The sequence below is a fragment of the Aythya ferina genome (genome assembly GCF_964211825.1).
Source record: "Aythya ferina genome assembly, chromosome: 8".
Classification (NCBI taxonomy): Eukaryota; Metazoa; Chordata; class Aves; order Anseriformes; family Anatidae; genus Aythya; species Aythya ferina.
The window spans coordinates 23,360,568-23,385,684 of record NC_140304.1 but is presented as its reverse complement, the minus strand read 5'-3'; the positions used below and the strand labels follow the sequence as shown (position 1 = coordinate 23,385,684).

Sequence of the window (25,117 nt, the reverse complement as noted above, 5' to 3'; positions counted from 1 at the left end):
CTTGTATAATCTAAGGAGTGATGGGGTGTAGCTGAAGACCTATAAAATACAGCCCAAGGGATGGCCAAGTTATTGAGTTGCTATTAGTACTCAAGCCCACAGGCACTTCACCATCCTGGTAACTTTTCTTGGACAAGACTTTTAATAGGCAGGATTTAAAGGAGCATGATCGGCTTAATCGTAATTCCAAGCACACAACGTGTTCCATAAAGCAGATTTTGTAATGCCTTACAGGAACAGTTTTTAGGAGTGGCATTCCCTTACATTTTTTGCAACCCAACACTGTATCATCTTGCTAACAAGAGAACTGGAAAGCACCACTGACTGTTTTCCACTCCCCAACCTGAGTGAAACGAGAGCCTGAAAATCAGCTGCGCAGGGGAAATGAAAGGCTGATTATAAAGCCCATGGTTTTAACAAAGGAAAGGAAAACACTTTATTTAATAACACCTTAAATTTCAACCTGATGTCCTTCAGCACATATATAAATTACTACTGCATTGGGTCACCTATTCAGCATTCAAGGTAATCCCCAATCTTCCAAACAGTATGGGATATGCTTGGAAACTGCACAGTGCTATTTCAAATAACCTGAGAAACACAGATTTGTATTTGTAAAAGCTCCTGTCTGTGCTGTGTTTCCTGAAGATGATCCCCTTTGCTTCAGGTGAGTATTAGGCTTCCCAGAAGCCATCCATGCCATGAAATCTCTGTGGATTTGGCCTCTGGTCCCACAGCCTTACCTCTGCATGGATGCCTCACAGGGCCTTACTGTAAGGCAAGGTTGTACCCAGCACAGAGCTCTTACACCTCCCCACAGCAGCAGAGGAGCAAGCAATGAGCAGGACTGTACTTTGGTAAGGATGACTCAAACTAAACTCACTGAAGTCAAAGCTGGGATGGGGTTTTAAGTGGCAAAGACCGGGAAGTTTGCATGCACAGCACTCAAATTGTTTAGAATAAAGCAAAAGGCATCTTTCCCCATGGTGATTTAAAATAAAATATCCCAGAAGAGAGGGACAAGTCTGTAAGTCAATTAGAAAGTAGCCAAGAGCCTCACCAGAGTCCGCAGCCAGCATTCTTCACAGTGCACATGCCAGCACTGAATGGAAGTCAGGGGCATTGTGTAAGAGTCCTGAAGGAAAAGAAGCAAATAGGTTACTTCCATGGCAGGGATCTACTGATTTGTTGTTCCCAACCCCACCACAGCACCCTCCTTTGTGGGTATGCCATCAGACTACAGGCAACCTAATAGCATAGCAAGAGAGTACACATCTGATCGTGGCCTACCAAGAGATGTGAGACAAAGGAAAAACAAAACAGAAGACCCTCTTAATTCTGCTAACAAACTTCTGCTGACTTTGCATGTAAGAACAGAGCAGAGACAGCAATGTTTGTGTAGCAGAAGCAGAAGTCTCCTGCAGTCCATTTTACCGGCTTCCAAGAACTCCTGTCGGAAGCCCATAATCCACTCAAGTGGTGACCTGGCTCAGCACAGTTATCACAAGAGCATCTGAAGTTGCTGTGGCCACCTGCTATTATTCCCATCAGAAAGGTCACCAGATCATATTAAAAAAAAAAAAAAAAAAAAACAACAAACAGCGACAGGGTAAGATTAACCCTTATCACAACTCCCTACTCTGCAGCAACAGCTTAACTATATCCCAAGAAGGCTGATGTTATTTCAGCAGACACGCACTCTCAAGTGTTTTCCATGATTGCTACTAAACCTCTGGAAATGAGCAGCAAACTGTCGTGCCTTCCATGGGATGAGATATGGGAACTGCTATCCCCATGCCTACAAGTCGTGAGTGGGAGAGACAGCCCCATGCATCAAGCTGAAGTTGCAGAGGGAGCCCTCTGCCAAGCAGAATTTTCTCCTGCTCTCAGCAGAATGAAAATCTAGCAGGAGATACAAAGCTTTGCACGCTCAGACCATCAGAGGGAGCTGCTGCCTTTCTTTAGGGAGGCCACAGATTGACCACAGAGCAAGCAGGACACGGACAACTTTTAAATACACAGGCAACGTTCCTGGTCTCAAATCATACAGTGGGCTTCATATGGATTCTACTCCTTTATGTATACAAATTTGAACATGCAGGAAGAGAACACCAATATCTGGGAGTTTGCTAGAGTTAGCTTGAAAGTCTTACAAGGTTGAGGTTTTTGTGGCCTCTGATACAGATGGATGGCTACAAAACTGAAGAGCCATCTAATACATATGGAAATGGCAATTGGTAATACCTGGCACCTATATTCAAAAGGAAAGAGAGACTATTCTTGGTGTATAGGGAAGAAGGTGAGTTCTCCCACCCCCCAAAAAAAAAAGAAAAAGGAAAAAGCTTTCTCCTCCTCAGCAGAGATACCAAAACATTTCTGATTCATTACCACAACTGGAGTGCTACTCACCATGCAAATGAGACATTTATAGCGGTCCCCACGGGAGAGCTGCCTTTCTAACTCACGGACACGAGCCTTTAACGCTTCGAATGTTGTCACTGCGGAGTCTTCTGTAATTCTGCAAAAGATGATGGAGCGTGAGCATCACTGCACACACGAGATTGCTGAGAGTTTGGGGAAAAGGATCTCACAGCGGGTATTGCACAGGAGATTGCAACATTTAAACTTGCATTGAAAACGAGCTGCTGAAAAGCCCAGTGTGAATTCTTTGAGGTTTGCTACTAAACAGCTGCAAACACGTCACGACAGAACACAACGGGGCTGGGGCTGCCAACATCACAGAAAGCAAGTTTCTGCAGGACGCGGACACTTAAATAATGGATTTTTTGGTTTGTTTGTTTATTTTTATTTTCTGCCTCCTTTCCTGTCTCCTGTAAGAGATTCTTTGGGGCCAAATGCTTTGGACAAGGCTTCGTGTGCTGCCCCAAGCTGGTGAGCTAATTCTGTGTGGGCAATAGGAGCTGCTCTTCCCTTAGAGAACAGATGCCTCTGCTGACCATCAACCTTGAGAAACACAAAATCAGCTCATTACAGAGGATCAACACAGTGCTTTCGCATCAAACAACCTCCTAGCTCGTTGGTTTCTAATACTGAAAAGAAGGAGAAGCCAAAAGCAAAAGACGCTGTACCAACAGGCAGCTATAAACGCAGCTTTACAACCTCTGCTTTCCCATTTTCTAGGGTCAGTTTTGATGGGCAGCATTATCTCTTTTGTCATAGAGGCACTGTGCTGAGGGCAGGCAAGTGTATTTTCATGGTTCTGCAAGGCTGGTGAAAAAAAGCGAGTTGCCAACCTAAAAGCAAGGGCAGACAGGAGCGCTTAGCAAATGAGATGCGGGGAACGTTAGGGACAAGGATGTGTCACTCCAGCATGCTGCAAAATCTGATTCCTACACAGTGCAGATACAGGGACGGGCCCTGAAGCATTCCCCAGGAAAGGTTTTAAGAGCATTGCATTGACATTAAGGCTGTCACCCCAGTGGAAAAACAAAAACACAAAAGAAAACAGCAATTTGCATTTACGTCAGTGAATTTCAGGCCAGTCCAAGCAGACACTGGAAGAACCTGAAGAATACCTCGCCACCAGTAATTGCGTCAATCACAACATAAACCCTGGTAGCACCCATCTGTTGCACCTTTTTAGAGGATAATTCATCAATAGGTAACTAAACCTGGCTTTAGGGGAATTATTACAAACAATGAAGTGAGCTGCAACCTCAGCACTCGCACTACATGCACTCACCCGCTCCTTTGTTCGGTAAGTCGCTTGTCCCCAGCACTCAGGGAGGGACCTGGGGTGTCTCCCACACAGCCTGAACAGACCAAATTCCTGGTCTTGTGAGTAAAGCAAGCAGCCACGTACCACACTGGGAATGGAGCTAGTCAAAAAGATCTTGAATGGTTGTTCTAATTATGACACTTGAGAAGAAAGTGGAGTTGCAGGGGTGCCTGTGGTTAAGTAGCAGCGCCGTAAAGCTCCTCCAGCTTCACTCCTACCTTTGTGCAGATCACACACTGCATGAGCTAACTGGGAATTCAGAGCAGAGACCTTAATCAGATGGAGATTCCTTGCAAATGAGTTACTAGGAAATAGTAAAAAATTTAAAACGGCAAAAAAAAAGGCCAAGAAATACAGGTCCCATGATAGCCTCATGGGTGGGCACAGGGACGCTGCACTCAAATCTTGGTATCAATAAATACTCCTTGGAGCAAAACGAAAGAGCTTCTGTAGGAAACAGAGCTCCCTGCTGTGAAACATCCACTTGCTCCTACTTGTTGGTATAAATTATCATCAGATCCCAGTTTGGGTTCTGACCCTCCAGGGAGAGTTGTCAGTATTTTCAAAGAAAGTGCAGAAAGCTGTTAGTTTTGTCTGAGGGAGAAACAGAATTATTTATTTATAGCTTGAAGATTATTGCGGGATGAGAAAATCATTTCCCTTCCAGTCTGGCCTGTCAACAAGCTGATGCTGGATGAAGGCTGCCGTTGAATTTGACTTTCTGGAATCTATTTCTCCTTTCTGCATGCATGAGGGTACCCAAACTTTAAAGGCAGCGAGTGCGGCTCTTGCCTGAAGCAGGTGGCAAGTGGGAACCTCAACCCCTAATAAATTCTCCCATTACTGTCTGTGGAAGGATGCTTCCTCCTTTGAAGGGTTGCTTGAGCAGATTCAGGCAAAGGCCAATTCATCCCCCGTCCTAGCCCAGTAACAGTCAAAGCCTGAAAAGGAAAAATTTGCCTCTGCACCAGCTAGAGGAGATACAAAATGGCTTGTTTATGGAAGCCTAAATGGCTGACCCCCATCAGCCAATTTCGGAAAGCCTCTGAGATAATCGCACCTGTCCAGTAATAAACGAATGAATCAGAAAAGGAGGCTGAATAGAGGGATAAGCAATAACGCTCAGAGGCTGCCTGATACAATGGCCAATCAATAGGAGGGCTGTAGATCAGGGTGCTAGTTAGCTGGAAAATTACCGCACCGCTGCGTGCGTCACGCTGTAGGGATCCTGGACAATCAATGTGGGAGGTATTGATTTAGTTATTATCACTTCATACGCTCCAGACATTGTTAAATATACATTTATTAACAAGACTGGGGTGCATTGGTAAGAGAGGGAACATTAGCCACAGCAGTATCTCCCGGAGCTGATCAAAGCTCAGCTGTGACCGTCTTTAAACCCCATGTTCTCCGTGCCAAGCGCGCTCTCAGGACAAATCCTGATGCACGGCGTGGTGCTCGAGAGCCAGCTTCTATCTCAACAAGAGAGGTTTTTGGCCACCAGCGAGCATTTTGCACTTGAGCTTTCAGGAAAGCCTCCCGGAGCAGCAGCGAGCAGGGACATGGGGGCCAAGGGTCAACCCAAAGTGAGCGATAATTGCATGGTTGCTTCCGAAAAGCCGGAGGAAATGAGGTCAAGGGAAATAGGGAGAACATTAGTAAATAAAGGAAACTGGAACTACCTCCAGGGATGGAATAAAGACGAGAGTCACTTCCCATGTGTCTGGCTCCCGTGGTGGCCAGCACACTTGGGACACATGCCATTCCCTTTAGTGACATTTTACCGTCAACCTGCTGCTTGTATCCTAAAGATAAGTATCGCTCAGGAGCGACTCTTCCTGCAGCAGCAATCTTGGGAACTCCCTCAGGCTTCCCTCTTGCGTGCACACCTTATTCGAGCTCTTCAGGAGGCAGCGGGGAGCAGCCTGTGGGGTATTTTTACGGGGTGAGTAAGGCCAGGGTGGAGCAAGGGTCAGAAAGCCAAGCACAAGTCACCCTGCCAAGGAAGGCAGAGGGGATTAAGACATAGGAGGAATTCGGCTCCACAGCCCTGCTCCCTGCTTTGCCTTGACCTCGTGCTAGATGCAGGACTAGTTTAGCAATTTTGCGCCTCGCTGCTCTGATTTGACGTGTTTGGATAACGTCATTTGTCAGCCTTGGGAGAGACCTGCTGAGCACAACTGCTGCAAAGAGCTCTGCCTCCAGCCCCGGGCTGCTGCTTCTCCGGCCACGCAGGTGTGAGCAGCCTCGCCGATACCTCCTTGCACATGAGCAAAAACCTGAAGGAAGGGCTCCTTGTAGAGGAAGCTGGGTCCTGCAGCTCTCTCTGGACTTTGTGTTTAACTCTTCAGCAACTCGGCAGTCATGGTTGTGGATGCTGGGCACCAGGGAGCAAGTCTATGGGACTGGGAAGAAAGCACTCGATAGTTTCCAGTTTGTGTGCCCAATACGTTTTTCTACTGTTCATAGCATTTTTTCCCCTCCTGTCAGCACCAAAAATAAGAACAAACTTTCCTCTTTTGAGCACATCCTTGCTTTGTTCGTGTAAGGGGCCAGGAGAAAGGCACAAAAATACCATCTGAGAGAACAAGGACCTAGCTGTAGGTTTGAGCCGTTACTCAGCGATCACGTCCCGGGAAATCTCCCATGGGAAGCGGTTGCCTCCTCTTTGCAAAAAACTTTAACCCAAACACTGGTTATTTGTCAAACATTAGCATGCATGTGATCTTTGTTTCTCCAAATTAAATCGAGCAATTCCTACCCGCTGTCCCAGTGGGCAATCACAAGCAATTCCGTTAATTAAATTATCTCTGATTCTGCAGCTCTGGAATCTCTCAATTGACTAAGTCTGTGCTTTATCATCAACAAAATACCGGACCAAAAAGGAAACAAAAAGATGCTGATGTCAAAGTGATTGGCTTCAGTTAACCCTTCCTAGTTGGATATTAAGTGCTGCTCAAGAAGCTGCTGCACCGGAATGAGCCCATGAGCAAGAGCTCCGTACCAGACACCGGCAGCAGCTGCTCACTTCTGTTTCCTTTCCATCACACAGGAAAAAAAAGTAACACATCACTGCATCCAGCGTCCTATGTGAGAGCCACAGAAAGATGCAAACAACTGCTGAAGAGGTAGAAAACCACCCCAAAGATCAGTAAGCCCCTGTGAATACCCTATCCTCTCCTTACCCAGATCCCACTTGACGTACCCTGCTGTTGACGAGTCTCCGTAAAACATTCCCCTTTGGTTTATTTCTCCTGGATATAAATTTTCCTTTCTTCATAAACGGCCACACTGTACACAGCATTCCATAAATTTTTACAATTCCACTGTTTGTATGTACCTTGTAAAAAATGCTTAGCACTGATTAAACGCACCACTAATAAAATTTCATGGGCTACTTTTGACACTTGATATTCTGACCTTCTTCTCCTCATGCATTTATTTTTGTTTTCATAAGCCTGTAAACACAGAGTGGCAGAAGGAAGAACGTACAGTCCCCCAACAAATCTGAGCGTGACGTCTTTATTTTTAAACAAAGAATTTATCTCCCCTTGTGCAAGGTGGAGGACCTGATCCCAGCAGAACACACCTGCCATTTCCCCGCACCGGGGGCAGAGGTCAGGTCACCAGCAGCTTACATATCATAAATATTAGAAACAGGCTGGTCGATGCTCTGAAGGCAGAGTCAAGCTGAAGGAAGATTCCAGGAGCAAAGAAATTGCTCCTGGCCACATCCAGCCACAGCCACGGATGACAATTACCATAACCACGGCTGCACTGCAGAAGAGGAAGCCTACTGTGCACAGCTTGCCTCGGGGGGCACTCATCTTTAAGACCTGATAAAAATGATCCAAAAGAGACCCCAACATCACTGTGCAACCACTTCACTGCAACAATTCTTCAATACATTTGAGTGAGAGCAACCTTTTCAGCCTAGTGACCAGGTTTCATCAGGCTGCAACACGGTGGGCAGAGCTGCTGTGATGCTGGTGACAAGGGCACCGAGCCATTTAGCACTGAGGGTCGGCAGAGCACGATGGTGCTGTCTTGGCACCACCTTGCCATATATAATCTTCAACAAAACTTCCTCGTTACCTGCGTTTCAAACACCACCTGAAAGGAGCCCTAAGTCTGTAGGGAGAAGAACATTTGTTGTTTTCAACCTGGTGAAAGAATCCATTTTAACAGAAAGTCACAGGTGGCTTTTAAGGGAAACAGACACAGCCCAGAAATTTTAAGTATTGTAAGTCTGAAAGAACCCGAGCGTCAGTCGCTGGTGGCAGACTGAGTGCTAACTGCCCCAGAAGGTGCAGCCTACAGCACTGGCACAATGTGCCGCGATTTTATTTCGCTAGATGAGCTGGCTACAGCAGAAGGGGCCGCATCGCTAGCAGCAGAAAACTGCCCAGCAAAGCTGTAATCAGTAGAGCCAGGTCAAATCACACCAACTGAAGTTTAGACCCTCCGTCTATGAGGATGCCAGCACTAAAAGCAAATCATCTGGCAAGCCATCAACACTTTAGGAGCTGGCTTCCCCTTTATTTAGCTAAAAATCTCATTTATTGGGTTTATTTGTTTTTAGACTAACCTCCTTTAAAAAGGCTGACTTATAATCCTGTAAAACATTGTCACATGTATTGAGGAAATTGGCAAGGATGCTAATTTATTGTCCTCTAGGAAAAAAAAAGCCCTCTTTCCTTGATTAATGTATGTTTTTGTATTGTAAGATATTAAAGAATGTTGCTTCACCTGTAATTATAGAGAATAGTTTATTTTGGCAAAGTGCCCTGGCTTCTGGTTGCCAAGTTATGAATAATGCAATGTTCCCCATTCTAATTTCCGTGTTCTAAGTTGTGCATTTGGAGCGGGGTGCATGCAAGGGCACACACACACACAGCCGCCGCGGCTCCCTCCGTCATGAGCGCCTCTATTTTATACTTGCTTGCACAACTTGTTAATACCATCATCTGCTTGCCAAATCCAGAGTTTGCTTCTGACTAATTTCATCTCGATGCAAACCAAAACTGTTGTCTTTTTTTTTTTTTTTTTCCCCCACAGAAGAATTATTTCTCTTACACTTGCATGCACCGTCGCAATACCACTGAGGGGAGCTTACCGCTGCAAGGAGGCGTTTTAAGCCGCATTTAGCTGGGACTTGGGTAAAGATTCCCCAAAGAATTTAATGACAGAAGAATTCATTATGCTTTCATCTCTCCTCCGCCTCTACAACACAGAGCCCAACAATGTCTTTACAGGAGCAGGAAGTAAATTCAGGCACTGGCTCTTTCTCTCTCTCTCTTTTTTTTTGGCCCACATTTTGCTGGGACACATGTGCCCAGCCCCAATCAAAACAGAGACAGATGGCACCGCTGATCATTCAGAATGGAAGGAGCCTCGGAGTCAGCATGTTTAGATGCATTTGTAGGGCTACACAGTATCTGCTGGCCACTGGGACTGATTTAAAAAGACGGCTAGTGAAAGTCTGAGCTCGCGCCAAAATTTTAACTGTGCCATTTGAGCAATTATGGTTCGACATGAAAGCTGGGAGAAAGAATGCATGGGTCATTCTGATTTCGATTTAGAGACCATGTCCCCTGTTCCAAAGAGGAAATAAATGCAATCCCATTGCTTTACTGGCGATAAAGGAAAAAGCCAGGATACCAAAGTGTATTTTGCTGCAGCAAGGCTTTATTGAGGCAGCGCTGGCTGAATTAGAAAATAATCCTCAAAACAGAATGCCTAAATATAAATAAATGCATATCTAATGCATTAACGCGTCCATTCACCTTCCAAATACAACCCTCAACCTGGTGATCCCAGGTGTACTCCAAACAGAAAGCACGATGCACCTCCAGAGATCTTTTCTGAACATAAATCAGGGCCATTTTTCTGGCAATGGAGATTAAAAAAAATGCAGCTCCTCTCCCCAACAAAACACATGGGTCGGAAGTTCCAGCCTACCAAGACTTGTCTTGATCCACAAGCAAACAAGTTTGGATTGTGACCAAGCTCCATGGTAGAGCCAGGCAAGACTGTTTCTCTCCTGGAAGACTTACATCTGTGGCAGTCCAACATCTCCCTGCGGCCTGGAGGTAGTCTGGGATCATCGGTAGCTTTGGCTGGACAAACAGGGCATTAAATTTACAAAATATCCCTGAGGTGAAAGAGGAATAGCAGATTCCTAACTGAAAAAGTCTTCAGAAATTGGACATGTGGCAGAGTCTTGCGGCCAGCCCCTGTGCACAATGAAATGCTTTCTACTCCCATGGCCTGCCTCCAAACGGCCGAAATAAACAGGAAATATCTATGCTACTACAGCAGCACTTGGATTCCTCTGCAGCCTTTTAAGGGCTTTACCGTCGAGGTGATCTGCTTTCCAGAAGCTCCATTCATGAGCACTGATTGGAGGTGCACAAGGGCAGCGCGATAACACATCCTCCAGACAACTTCCTACAACTTGTGCTGCCCGGCCTAGAACTTTTACACCGCGGCCGTTTCCTTTCACGGGGAAAGAAAGGCTCAGAATTAGCATCATTTAAGGTAATCGTGCCTTCAAAAAGAAACACGAGGCCATTAAAAGAGGCCAATGCACTTTAGTATCACATAACCAACTGTGGTCCCGGAGCTGGAAAAGGAAACAAGCAATGGGGAGGAAGGACAGGTCATGAGCTGGCCATCCAAGGGAAGGGCTGGAACGCTTATGCAACCGAGTGGGAAACAGCAGCTTTGGGGGGATAGAAACCGTCCAAAACAAGGAAGAAAGGAGGAGAAGTGACTGGATAAATAGGATGAACTGGCCACGGTGGTGGGGAGTGAGTAAAGACGAGCACTGACAGTGAAGCGAGGGCAAAAATCAACAAGGTTATCAAACAACGTTAATTACATCACTGTGGGGAGTGAGACTGTTGGGTTGTGTTACAGAGGCACAGGAGATATGAAAGCATAATGAATTCTGCTGTCATTACATTCTTTGGGAAATCTCCACCAAGCTAAATACAGCTTAAGACTCCTTCCTACAACAGTAAGCTCCCCTCAGTTGTATCACAACTGTGCATATGAGCGTAAGAGAAAATTACACGCTCTACAGTTGTCCCAGACATGGTTTAGCTGAGAAGTAACACAAACTCATTTTTTTCACTCTTTCATATTTATATTTACCAACTATAATCTAAGAAATGCATAAACTACCGAGAGCTGTAATCCAACGCCCTGTTGTCACACAGCAGCTGGCACAGCACAAACACTTACTGAGTTCTGTGATAATAGCCAGCAAGTGCCAAAGAAAGCAGCAGCCCTATTAATGCCAGTACGCAGACAGCCTGCACGGCCAGGGCTGCCCTCCAACAGATGCACAGGAGCAACAGCAAACTGGCACTGGAAGGGGCACAAGATGACCCCCTTTCTGCTTTTCAAAGGAACATTCCCATCCAAACAGGGAACACAGCCGACATTAAAAATAATTGTTACTTTTCTCTTGAGAGCCTCTGGACACCATACAAATATTTCCTAAAAAAAAAAAAATTAAAAAAAAAAAAATCCATCCCTGGCTGTTAATTCTTACAGCGTAGGTAAGGGATGTGAATAAACAGTCACATCCTCAAAATATTTTCAGAAGGAACACAGTGAGATCCAAAATGCTCCATCAGAGACATTGTTAAACACGACAGGCTAATTTTAGGGACAAGTCCTCTCTCTGACAAGCTGCTCACACATCTAAGGGCAGAATTCATCTGTTAGAAGGCAGCTGCTTTGTGTTTTATAAGCTAAAGTTTCTCTTACCTATGGAATAACTCCAATATTTCACAGGGAATCATCATCCATCTAACTGAAGTACCCTCTAACGGACCATCAGCCTCATATCCCCTTTGAAATAGCACAGCTGAGCACTTGCTGGGCCACGATTTATTTTTTACCTTCCGAGACATCTTGCTAACTCTATAGCTCAATAGTGACAGTCGAATTTCACACTGCGATAGCCCCCCATCGATTTTTCACTCCCAGGAAGCAACTCCACAAATTAAAGTTAACAGCATTTCTGAAACTAAGAAAAAAAGGCAAAAAAAAAAAGGCAAAAAAAAGAAGAGCAGGGGAGGGCAAAGAGACACGAAGGGCAAGATGCCTAAACCATGCCTCCAAGATCGGAAGAAAATTCCTTCCTGGGTTTGAACTTGTTGCAGGACAGGGATGCTACTGCCACCACTGCCGGCAGCCACCCCGGGTTAGCAGACACTTCAGCTCTGAAACATTACAGGCAAACTACAGAAAGTTGTCAAATACATGTCTATAAAGAACTCCACCAAGGCATGAGAATTAGACCAAAAACTCTGGACACAGCTGTGCTGAACAGAGATGCCATCTTCACCCCAGGTCTCAGCTCTTACCATTAGCCTGCCTTGCTGGGCTTTGTTAACCACTAGCCTGTGGCGAGCTGTGACAGAATTTCAGTTGGCACAGTGGGAATAAGGTTTGAGGCCATCACTGGCATACCCAGTTTCTATGGAACAGTTAAAAGAGGGAGCAGAATCAAGAAACCCAGCCCAGCTCTCTACTGCCAGAGCCTGAACACCCAACCTGGAGGATGATGTAATGTGAATGTCTCACTTCGTAAAAAAACCTCAACATCTGCCCACACACTCTTCCAACTGTGACCACCAGTACGTATTACATTCTACTGAATTAGTGAAAGGAAGAACTTAAACCTACAAAATACACAGTAAATCTGGACACGAGCCCTGAGACACAAGCAGCACCCACAGCCCAGCCGTGCCTCCTCGACCTGGCTACAACAACCCCACGCTTCAGTTCAGCTTCCTGGACCTTATCTCAGGTTTGCACAGGCTGGTCTCAGAGCAGACCCTCCAGCTGCAGATCCTCACCAGCAGCATCATGTTCGCCCTTGGAGCACAAAGGGCTAGGTCATTTAATGACTCCAAGTAATTTTTAAATTTTATCCTTGCTCTACGATTTTCTTGTCTACCGCCAAAGCCTATTAATGGTGTGACATTACAGCGAAGGGCTGGGAATGCTTATCCTCTGGTGTGAATGCACAACGGCTTCTGTTTCCCCGTGACATAGTGGCTTAAGCATGGCTCCTTCCCTTTGAGGCCTGAGCTAATCCTCTGGCTTCACGCTGGAGCAGAGGCTCCAGTCTCAACCCATCTCCCCAGGAGCAGAGACCCTGAGACCCAAACCTCACCTACTCCTCTCACACGTTTCACTCTTTGCACAAGGAATCCACCCTGAACTAATTTTAAGTGATGCTTCCTCACATGATCCCTCACCAGCTCTCCTCCGGAGCCAACGCTTTCCAAATAGCTGCTTTGGAAAGAGGTGTGGGAGGGAGGGTGGGGGGAGAGAAGATGAGAAAAATAGAACACACACAATTGCTTTTTGTCTCCCAGACCCTCTTTTTAACCCAACAAGCATCTCATCCAATGAAGCATGATGAGCATGAAGTGTTATATAAAGAAGATAATTATAAAGGGATTTAATGCTTGGCAGGCTTGCATCGCGAGGTTTATGGCAGAGGTAGCGTACTCACTTAAACAGCCGTGCGTCCGGGTTTGCTATTATGCGGGCAGTGCTGCTGGGGCCAAGCGGAATCAGAAACAAGATTTGTTTTACGGAAAAAAAAAATAAAATAAAGAGTGCAGCCCCTTTCCCACCGAGGATGGCAGCTCCAGTCCCACCTCCTTCCAGTTCTGTCCCATCCCTGATTAATGATGTTGTCTGCCTGATTTATGACCCACCCCAACAGATTAGAGTTTCCCTCTTCAACCTCCTCCCCTCCCGCTAACTCCCCCCCCTCAGAAGGCACAGCCACACTTCACTGGAAATATTAGAGAATTATTAAATAAACATTCATACGTCATGTCTCTTCCCATACTGAGCTCATCGTAGTCAACGCTCAGTGGCCGGGCCCTGTTTGCTTTGGGGCTGACACCAAACAGCTGGAGTGATTCATGGAGAGGCTGGCTACAATGCTCTGTGTCATATATCATGCTCGCAGCGCTCCCTGCCCCGGCGGAGATAAACTGATCAACCACAACGGGCTGGAATGAATTTATGACAACACAAAATTGAGGAAAACAAATGGGAGGTGACCCAGTGGGCCACTAACCCAGACTCTTTCGCTGGCCTGCAATCTAGTCTGGTGGCAGAAAGCAAAATTGAACATTGGCACTCTGAATTAAGATGCTGGCTTTTAACCCTGGGGAACCTCAGCTTCAAAATGGCGCCGGCGCCCCTGCGGGCAGCACCTTGGAGGGAGGAGGGAGGAAGACTTGTGTGGGGACGGCACTCTGGTGGCCCTGAGCGTGCAGCTGGCCTTCAGCTGGGCACAGTGTTTGTGGAGGAGTCGGGGCATGCAATCTGGGCAATTAGGGGCAGGCCGCTCTCACCGAGCAAAGCTGTATCTCACGTCGAGATGAGGAAGTTTTCAGCAGCTGAGCTCTGGCCATCTGCTGAGGGCCACCCCACCACACACGACCTGTCTCTCCCCAGCAGCCTTCAGCACCCTGTGGTGCCCACACACCCGACATCGCCATGGATGTGCAAGATTAGCTGAGGAGAGCTGGGCCCAGCACCAGGCCTCTCCTTACCTGTGGTTGCCACCCAAAGTTCAAACCTAACACAGCTGAGGTCAATGGCAAGAAACCTTCCTGAGCTAAAGACCCACCAGGGCAGGGGGAGCCGAGCCCCATCTGGTCATTTGGCAGGCCAGACACTTCTAAGAAAACCAGGGTTTAGATTGAAGTAACTTGCAAAGAATTTCAGCAGCATGCCATAGGGAGGATGGTTTGCTGTACAGTACTAATGAATTAAAGCCGAACAAAACACAAACATAGCATTCTCCTCACCTAGGCTTATTTTTGGAAGAGGGAAGGGGGAAGGAAAAGCATTCTTATGAGGTAAGGATCACTACACAGACTGCTGCTAACTCTATTAGGCTGTGCTCTGAAGGGGGAGCACAGCTGACCCCGGTGGCAAACCACGTGCTTCTGAACATTTTCAAAAATGCTAATCAGCTGCTACGCAGGGCTTAACACGCCAATCAATAACATTGAGATTTAAAAGCAAAAAATTAAAGTTACAAACAATGGTGTAAAGTGAAGCTGCCAAAAACTTCCTGCAAGCGCCACCCAAAACAAGAAAAATGAAACCAATTTAGCTCCAGATTAAGAAACAGGAACTAGAGATGAATCAATTTAGCCTGTTGGGCTGGGTCGCCATATATCATGGCTCAGCAGTAGAGTGGGAAACAGCCAGACAGTATGAAACCCTTCCCCCTCCTTTTCTGTAGGCTTCTAGCTCTGATCCCTGTTATCAATTAATTTAACAGAACCCCTCTACACCGACAAGCACACAGAGCATTCAGACTCCTTAAATGGCAGGACAGAAACTATTTATCACACATGAATCTCAAAGGGAAGAAGGGAAAAAAAAATAGCAGTTAGGAATTCTCCACCTGAAACACCATCTTGCTTTCTGAATCTCGGTGAAATAAAGGGCCTTAAAACAAAAAGCTCTCCCTGCTACTTTAAAAATCAGCATTATCGGGAAGACTCAGCAAGACACTAAGGCTCTTCCTGTCATTTCTATTGGGTTTTGCTGACCTTTCGCACCTTTTGCGGCACTGAAGCTTCAGCAGGCCAAGGTTATTGTGGAATAAGGTGCATGCACATACACATGTGCGTGCACACGTGCAAGCACACACACACTCCTCCACTTCACAGCAGAGTTGGCAAGAGTGTTGTTTGGAAAGGACTCTGGGATCCTTCAAAAGGTGCTAGCTAAAGCCTCTTTGATCAGATTATTAAAGCTATGTCAATTTTATCACTTGAGCTCAAGTGTTCTGGAAAATGTCAAATCCTTTCAGCTCCTGCAGTTTAAAGATTTTCAATAGGAGTGGATCTGGGAGGGTGAGGGCCGCTGGTCTGACAGGCAGGAGGCCCAAAGGGAAGCCGAGCAGTGGCTGAGACAAAAGCTGACAGATCAGGGCAGAAGGGATGCATGTATCCTCAAGACCCTGCCACCAGGACACATGCAGCAGCTGGCTCGCTTTAAGGACAAAGCTGCTTCTGCACCGACCTTTGTGCTCTCCAGCTCCGTAGTCCGCAGCCAAAGTCTGCTCACTGAGAAGTATCAAACGGCAGACAGCCCGTGTTTGGGACATGCCAATAAAATGTCTTGTAAAAGCAAAGTGCCGAGACCACAAAGCAGTTTCCTCTGCAGCAGGGAGTCTCCTCAGTTAACCCCTGACTGTGAACAAACACTTTGCCAGGCTGCCTGAACTGTCCAATACCCTGCAACCTACAAGGGGCACAATGTCTTGCATCAGGACCAGTGACAGGAAAAGAACAAATTACATTAGCAAAATAACCTTCTGTAAACTCAGCTTAATTTCACTATGAGATTTTTCCCTGTCCCAAATTATCAGTGTACCTCACCCCACAAAATGTAAATGATCGTGGGGCAACATTTTATTTTGGGCACTATTGACTCAAAAAACCCCCTAGTTAACACAGTCCATGACAACAGTGAAGAGCTTGTAGTTTTGTGCTTGGATTGTCAAAAGCTGCCAGAGTAGGAAGTCTGTCAAGCAGCCTGTAGAAGGAGGCTGAGGAGAGAGGTTGTTACTCAAGTACACAGTGCAGATAAAACAATTTTTTCTATCCCAGGCTAGGCTGCAGGATATCCAGCTAGCAGAGAAAGGAAAGGAGAAGAGGAGCACCTGCTTTATCAAACATTCAAACACTGAGACTCAAAACTTGTAATTCAGCTGGAAGGTTTGCAGGTAGAACAAACTCAGGAACTGAGACATATTTTCATGAGCAGTCATACAGAGATGCAATCTGCATCTTAAGGGAAAAGAAATTCTCTCAGCGAAGCTCCTGCCAAGTTATGGGACTGCTGGGATCCCCTTTGCTGGAGAGATGGAGGGTGGAACAAGCAAGTACCATGGAAAAGACAGAATAGAGACAATGTGAAGGACTCCTCACAAAAACTGTGGTAAATGATACAGTCAGTTCTCCAGCAAAAGCAAGAGCAGGATTCCATGGATACATTGATAGCAGAAACCTTGCAGGAAGAATCGAAAAATCAAAGTACAGCTTGACAAGCTAATTGCTTTTGTCAGGTTAAACTAGGTTTGAATCTTTACCCCCTGTCCAAAGTCTCAGCTCTAATCTGCACTGTTAGGCACCGTACAACATATGAAAACCCACCACACCTAACATATGGTGGGAAGCATGGGTATATCTATTTACACAGATTGTAAGCTTACAGTGGAGAAGCCATTTCAAAGCTGCTCTTAATCCCTGGTCACTGGGTACCTGCCCATGCAGATATCTGTGGGAAAATTCCCCACTGGCCCTGTGTGAACATAGCAATGATAAGCCAGGACAACAACAGCTCAGAGACCAGGCTTCACGTTAGAGCAAAACTTCCCCTCACTGATAAAAGCTTCAAATATGCCTGCCCTCAGGCTAGCACTGCTTCTGGGAATGACAGATGGCACCCTATGGTTCTTAAACGAAGAAAAAATGAAAGCTATCCAACTTGACACTCACTTTTCAATGTCACTGTTCTTACAGGTCTTCTGCATGGTCTCCTGTTTACTGCTTTCACCATTACTCGTTGAGGGCATTTCTGCTGGGGGAAAAACAGACGAATTAGTAACAGAACATTTGATCACCGAGATGAAACAGTCTGAGAGAGTTACAGTTTCAGAAGCAGAGGACCCCACTGAGTCAGTTTCATGTCACTTTTTGGAAAGAGAGGAGACCAATACCACCTGCCCCTGTCTGGCAGGCAGGCCCCCTATCTGGACAGCATAATTCTAAGATTTGGGGCTGAAGATACAACACCCAACCTCTCTTCACTTCATACTGACTGACCCCTGCAGATGCATCAGCTTCATAAGCCAGGATTTAAATCAGAAAGGTTTGATGCAGCTGCCACGCCAAAGTGTTCTTCCAGAAAGGTGGGTATGGGGCAAATTTATCCAGCCCAGACCCTGCTCTCAGCTTCTCCCTTTTTCCAAGACCTTTTAGACACAGACGGAGAAAAATATATATGCCAGGTAACTAGTACGACAGAACAGTCTGCTCATAGCTCTATTCTTTACCAGCAGTCCCATGGCTCCTCCCAACACTGGAGGGGATGTGAGCCTTCAGCAAAGATAACAGTCAGAAATGAGCCAGATGAGAAGTCCTGGGGCCAGCCTCTGGGCTGTAGGTTCAGCACCATTGCCTCATGTAAAAGGTATGAAGGAAAGAGAGCTCATAGCGAGCGCCATGAGGGCTGCTTCCTCATCGCTGCTGTCGCTGGAGTTACTGAAGCTGAACACACCTACAAGCAAGTGCTCCTACATCACAGAAAATAGATGTGATTGCCTACCCCACAGAAGGAAATGCCTGCAATAGATATCCTATGCTCCTCATTTAATCATCATGCCCTTGGCAAAACTGGTTCTATCCCCCCTCCCTTCCACTGGCAGTCAGTTACGTCTTGTAGATACTTTAAAGGCTGGGAATCAAATGCCCAAAGCATTACAGTAACAGAACAGGGAACAGAATCATTGGGACAAGTCTCTTCAGGTCGCTGAGCTTCAGTTCCCTTCCTAAGGGAGCTAGAACAGCACTGCCCAGCTCTGGAAATGGATTTGGCATCTACAGCTGGAAAGCGCCAGGTTTTATTATTCTCATATTTCCACTGGGTTGCTGTTTACATTTCCAGTGCTACTGGCATTAAATAAAAACAAAGCAACAGTTGAATGGGTTTAACCCCCACCTCCCAATTAATTCTACAAGCTTTCAAATAATTTGAATTACAAATAACATGAATTACAAATTTCACATTTACTTGTTTGCTTTGGAGTCTCTATTACAGGTCAAGAGGTAGGATAAATCCCAGAACCTCTAGCATCCCCTTTTAAAGAAAGGAAGATGATAAAGCAACTGGAAAAAAAAATTAACAGGTGCCTACATAGCTTAAACCCCCAGCAGCTGAACAACATTACACAGTCAAGCTCTGATGGCTCCCTCTGTGATACAGTAGTTTGTCTTTTAGTGACAAGCAAGTCAATCCAACCCCTATCTCTATCACCGTACCGCTTACAATTGCATTTTTGGGATCTTCCCCAGATCCATCCACTGACTACAGTTAGCTGTGCTATAAATTTACAAGAAAGATAGTGTGACAGTAAGTGAATATGTATCTGCTGGTACTGCACAAGAGCATTTGTAACTGTAATTTACCTAATTACTGACCACCAGAAGATATGGAATGTCTGCCCTCCTATAGCATATAGAATAATGTACATATTTAACACTCACCATCGCTGGCCCATTTAGAAAACTCCGGTGTTATTCGAGTACTGGGTGTGCCACCACTAAAAGAGAAAAAGGCAGAATGCTAAAGGTTAAATACGAAGATTTTGCTGCTTGGGAAAAGCCAGCCTTCCATCCCCAATCCACACACATCTCTCCCAGTACTTCCAATCATCAGTCTAGGCATCAAATGTGAGCTGCTGGCCTGCTGCAGGAGGTGTTTGTGTGCTAGTCTGCATCTCCACCAGTGATCTCCCAACCTGCTCTTCTTCTAGCTGGGGCCTCTGCTGAATCACACGGGGGGTGTGATGCTGACTGAAGGCCTAGGTTTCAAATAACACCTATGACCTAAGGATCATTCCTGAATACACAACTTCAAAGATGAAAACCGTACTGGCAAACAGAAATCCTCCACTTTCCAACAGCTTCTTGCTTTAGGAGTAACTGTATGCCACCATAGGTCCCATCTTTTCCATTTTCCCATTTGAAGAACACCAGTATTGAAGTGCAGACTACTCCTAACCTTGTGCACTCACTTGCAAGCAGTAACGGAAAGGAACCTTCCCAGCGGCCTGCCTACTTGTGGCCGTATGACATTTCAGCTCTATGAGCTGTGACAGTTGCAATCAAAACGTAACCTAGGCTCATGCTTCAGGACATCAGCTAACCTACTGCATTTCTACAGAAAGTTGCCAGAATTTCAAGGCGCTCTTACAAGCAACATCATGAGCCCAGAAGATGTTCAAACACTTTGTGCAAACAGCAAAAAAAGTCTTAGGTCCAATCACCCGAAGGAACTAGGTCTCCTGTGTCATGTCTTCAGTTGCCTCACTAAGCATTAGGTGTCCACAGCAGATACCCTCCTGCTACAATACCTGTTTCTTAACTGTGAAGGAGCTTTAAAATTTTTGAGGCACTGCCTATGGACTAACACTGTTGGCAAAGTATGGAACGGATCAATGGTTTGGATCCAGAGTGGCAAATACACATTTCTATGGAGTGGAACCTAATTTTGAACTAGTGTTTGTGACAGGCTAAGCAGTAAGAAAACTTCATTTCACTGCTCTATCAATCACTTCAACCTTGACCTCATAGGATCACTTGGTGAAAGAGATAGAGGGGTAATTTAAGCCCTGTTTTATGCAGGGCAGAGGGCTTAGAAAGCAATCCTAGCTCCCTGTTAAGACTCATTTTATTTGCCTGAAATGCTTCCCCAAGTGCACTGAATGCTGTCTGCCTACATTCTCCACAAACATTAGTGGCCAGAGCACACACCCTGTCCAGACCTGCATGCAGGATTAGTTTGTGTACCTTTGCAACACCAACGTGATGCAATGAAATCACACCCTAGGTGCCAGACTCCTGACGCACTGAACAAGATTCAGATCTTGTTCACGTGGCATCACATTACACTACTACTACTACTGAATGGATACTTTTCATCGTGAAGCATGATGATGCACAAAGCCCGGTACAGCAGCTTCCCCATAAACAGAATTTACCTTCTGTCCAGCACTTCGCATGGAAATGACAGCAGTGGCTGGGTGGTGCAGTGGCTAGGGTGAGGGAGAGTGTGCAGGTAGGCTTTATGAGGCTGCGTGGGTAGAGATGGAGACCCACCCATTACACTTGCTTCTTTGCAAGCCTCCCTCGTTATGACCTTTGCATTCAAGTGAATGGATCCCTTCTGCTAATTAAGATTCCCCAAATGTAATGAAAGTGAATTAGAAAGGCACAGCACTTACTTTAAAACAGCACCTCGCAGCGCCTCCCTCTCTTTGGCTTCACCTGGCTCTTCCCCAGTGCAAGGGATAACGTCTGCCTCTGTGTACCTGAGCACAAGTGGTTAAGGAACACAGCCTTGCTGCAGACAGTGGAAGGGTTTCTAAAGTGGTTAGGACACAGAACAGATTCATAGCAACTGGAAACAAATATGTAACAAGAAGAGGTGCTGGCATCCACGGAGGGGCTTGCTTTTAGATTCTGGATAATGTTTTAGGTGAAAAGATACAGACAAGTCCTTAGACAATAACATGATGCTGCAGCCTCTTAGAAGAGAAAAACAATTCCTCAAGCTCTGCAAGTGTAATTTACACAACTCCATTATTTCTGTTAGGGGTGCAGACATTTTCTACTGGATAAGGCTTCGGGCTTCAGTGTTAAAGGCTGGTAGAGATTTCAACACAATCTGATTTCACAGCTACACATTCCCTCTCATCACAGCTAAGTCAATGTCTGCCTAATATCCTTGCAGGAATTCCTCCTTGATGGCTACAGAGCTGCTGTAGGGCAGAATTCATGAAGCTGTGTCTGAAGAGTCTAGCTCCTAGACGGAGAAGTTCCAGAAAACTGCCCTTAATGCCAGTTCTGCACATGAAGTGTCTAATGAAAGGAATAAAAACTCAGTCTCTCAGTTACAGTGGCAGGTGAATAATGCTTGAAATATTTACTGCACAAAGCCCCTGAAATCAAGTGGGTGGCTTGGAAAATAAACTAAATTGCTACCCACAGAGCAAGAAAAGCTATCTATATGGAAGAAGTTTGGATGGAGACAAGAGATTGGTAATGAGTATTGCGTATGAAACAGATATCAGAGGAAAAAGTAATTTTGATCTCCTGCAAAGTCTCATACAGACTTCACCAACTGGGTCTGAATTTGTGCTGCTTCAACAGAAAGCTCTCAAAGGGAGCAACTGGGAATCCCCATTAGTTATGTTACTAACTAGTAGTAATGGTAATAACTAGTAGTTAACTAGTTATTACCATTGTTACGTTCAAATAACATGGTAACTGAGGAATATGGTGCCATTTCCAGTACAGCTGGACACATTGTCCAATGCTACCCAGAGCAGCACTGTATGAGAGCTAGCTGAAGGTGCACCTCTAGGTTCCCTCTCAGTAAGAGCCTTTCAAAAAACGATACTGTGGTTTCCCGTATTCAAGTGTGTCGTCCCCATCCACGTCCAGGTCAGCGTCGCTGTCTGGATTCTCCTTGCCACTGCACATGATAAACCCAGAACCTGGAAAAAAAAAAAAAAAAAAAAAAAGAATATGTGGGTGAGTATTTGAACTGGAGACAAGTGAAGGGGCTCTCCTGAGGACAGCACCAGCCTGCAGGCCACCCTTTACTTTGAACACGCTCACAAAAAGCACCATCTCCAAAGTCCGCACAAGGACTATTTTCTGAAGACTGCACAGAAAACACAGATATGCTAATTTCCTATATTTTATGCTCTAAAATGCCCCTCAACAATGAAAATGAAAGATTTGTAACCCTTTGTTGTCCATGCAAGTTATCTGTAAGTTGAAGGCACTGTAAGTCTTTTCACTCAAAGACAGAAAAAGAATTGAAGCAAAATAGAGAAGGCTGATTTTTCATAGAAGTGGTTAACACAAAAGCTACACTAGTATGTAAAAGAAGGCCACAAGGATGTTCTGAATTAGTCCTTACTTCAGATGCAGAGGGCAGGCAGAAGCTAAGGTATGATCAGAAATACCATTAAAAAACCTCAGACTTTTTTTTTTAGCTATTGAAAATGTTTTAAAAAAAGCAAACCTGTTTTTAAGATCAGGCTGCACAATCATTATCAGCCCCTTACAAACACTTCTTGTGAACAAATTCCAGTGCAAGTCAACAGGAGTCCTGCACTTCTAACAAGGGCGGATCAGGTACGAGTCCAGTCACAACTCCAGCAGTAAGCAAGAGCAAACAGTTCCACCCAAGACAGAAATGTGCAATATGTGCCACTTTCTAACAATATATACACTTATTTTGGTTCTCACACATATTGTTTGCTGTTATTACCAACTGTAATCGGATTTCCTTTAACTGAATCAGAGTGCAAGCACCTACAGAGATGAACCTTCACTTGGTATTTACTTCCCCATATTTAGTAATAGAAGGGAAACACATATACTTGCTCTTTATGTGATTTAACATTGGACTTGCTTTCTCCCGTAAGACTGAAAATTAAGCAAAAGTGTCCTGAATCTGAGGGTGGTACAAGGTCCTCATTTGCAATTTAATTCTGTTTAGGGACATAAGCTATGTAGACAAAAACTTGCTCACTCTGGCTGCCTCTGGTATACTCCTTCGTTTCGTATCCTACTCTCCAGACAGCAGACCTGGACAGACAGAGGGAACCTACTGGAGTGTGAAGGACTTGGGACATCCAGACAGTTGGTGACCTAAATCTGTGGCTAGAACAGGGAGCACATCCTACTGCAAACACTCAATGAGAAAGGCAGGGGTAGCCCTAGCTTCGGTAGGTTTATGTACTGCAAACCTGGTTCTAAGTGCAGAAGACAGACTCCTGTTAACACAGGAACAATGAATACAAGGTGCACAGCTGAAGAAAGAGGATGTCCCCAGGCCTTAGGAGTGATGGCTGAGCTTGTTCACCCCACTGGGCTCCCACCAGCATGCTTACACAACCTCACACTGTCAGCAGCAGACTCACACTTTCCCAGCCCAGAAAACCAAGCTGTATTTCAAGGAGTCTGCATCTGTGCAGAGAGCACGGCAAGGCGAAGGTCTGATTTCCAAGGACACCACGCAGACAGAGCTCTTTACTGGCGCTCTCTAGGAAGGGATGCTCTCACTGATTCATTAAGCGCCCAATAAAATTTGTTTATATGGATTTGATATTTCTCTTCCCTGAATATAAAGAAGGTCCTTAACGAGTGATAACCACGGCATGACAACGATTTTAAGACTAACCTTTCCTAGAAGCATAAACCACCTTTTCCTTCCAAGTAATTGCCAGCCTTTACTTTTCAGCAGAGGTAACACAACCAGCATCGACAATGCAGCATCCAGCCTCTGCGTCAGGCAGCAGAGGAGCCGTGCTGGCAGGCCAGCAGTGGAGCATCCTTCTCCCATCAGAGCCCTCGCGAGCCCGCTGGCCGCACACGGCTGGCCAACATATGTCACGAGCTGCCTTCTCCTGCTGCGATGGCTCATCCAGTAAATCTCGAAGCCTTCAGTTCATCACAACGCTTGGGAGAAGATTTAGAGTACTAAGAGAGACCTGTCAAAGAAGCTGGATAGTCTTTCAAAGCTGCCCGAGAAGTCGCAGGGGGCGCCGGGGTGGTAATTTACAGGCCTGGCATTTAACCTGCTGTAACACCATCCCCTGCACCTGGCATTACTTTAGCCCATCACTTCTCAAAGGCCATAAACTTTGGACACACGGGTCTTCATTTTTCTTTTGTAGCTGTGGGAAACACAAATCATGCAAAGCTGGAGCTGTGACTTGGCCGGTCCCAGAGGTGATCTGAATGTTAGCCAGACAATGAACACTTGGAGCCCCCTGGGAGGAATGGGGTCCAAAAGGCTGAATGTAAACGGGACTGCTACCTGCCTGCATCTCCCTGCAAGAACGCCAAGCACTCAGAAATCAGGCATCTTTCCATCAATTTCGTTCCCAAGTGACCCAAGCCAACTAGTGGTTTATGGTCAGAGCTTAAGGAAAGACGAGCTGCTTACTGAGACACAATTTACAAATATTCCGGCACCTTGCCTTCAGAATCCCACTGTCCTTGCTCTCAAAACCTTTGTACTTAAGAAAATCCCTTATGGGTCTGTAACGGTGATACTCCACAGAGCTTTTGCTGAATCTAGCTCTGAAACAGAAATGACTGCATTCCCAGCAGGGTACATCCCTCCTCCCCAGCACAGGGGAAGGGTTTGGGCAGGACACGCTGTGATGACAGGTACACACGGGGCTGATCCGATACAGTGCTTCCTGCAGAGAGGAGGGCATAACAGAGAAGTTCGTAGGTTAAGATGAGCTGCAGGAAAAGGGCAAATTCTTCTCTGACCAAACAGGCACTCCTAGGCCAGGGCCTAAGGAAGTCACAATAAGGTGATCCAACACTTATCTTTATATCAAATATGGACTTTTTTTTTTTGAACACGACCCCAAGTGTGATTTATTGCAAGATGATAGAAAACTGATTCAGAAACTGTGTGCTAAACAAAGTAACCTCTGTGTACCTAGAGACTTTGAACATAAGCTGTGCTGTTGGTTTTAGGACTTTAGAG

At 45.6% G+C, this 25,117-nt stretch overlaps 1 protein-coding gene across 7 annotated transcripts in view; it reads right to left on the bottom strand.

Annotated features, from left to right (window-relative positions):
* RNF220 (ring finger protein 220) overlaps positions 1-25,117 on the bottom strand; it is a 187,749-nt gene that overhangs the window by 8,518 nt on the left and 154,114 nt on the right. For 6 of the 7 annotated variants that reach the window (XM_084527941.1, XM_084527937.1, XM_084527938.1 and 3 more), the window contains 6 exons: positions 21,995-22,091; positions 20,817-20,903; positions 19,078-19,133; positions 17,311-17,389; positions 2,410-2,518; positions 1,061-1,135 (listed from right to left, as the gene is read on the bottom strand). In XM_084527941.1, the coding sequence (XP_084384067.1) occupies positions 1,061-1,135; positions 2,410-2,518; positions 17,311-17,389; positions 19,078-19,133; positions 20,817-20,903; positions 21,995-22,091 (503 nt within the window). Of the gene's footprint in view, positions 1-1,060; positions 1,136-2,409; positions 2,519-15,804; positions 16,052-17,310; positions 17,390-19,077; positions 19,134-20,816; positions 20,904-21,994; positions 22,092-25,117 lie in introns of those variants that run through there. The other variant, XM_084527940.1, reaches the window with a different exon arrangement.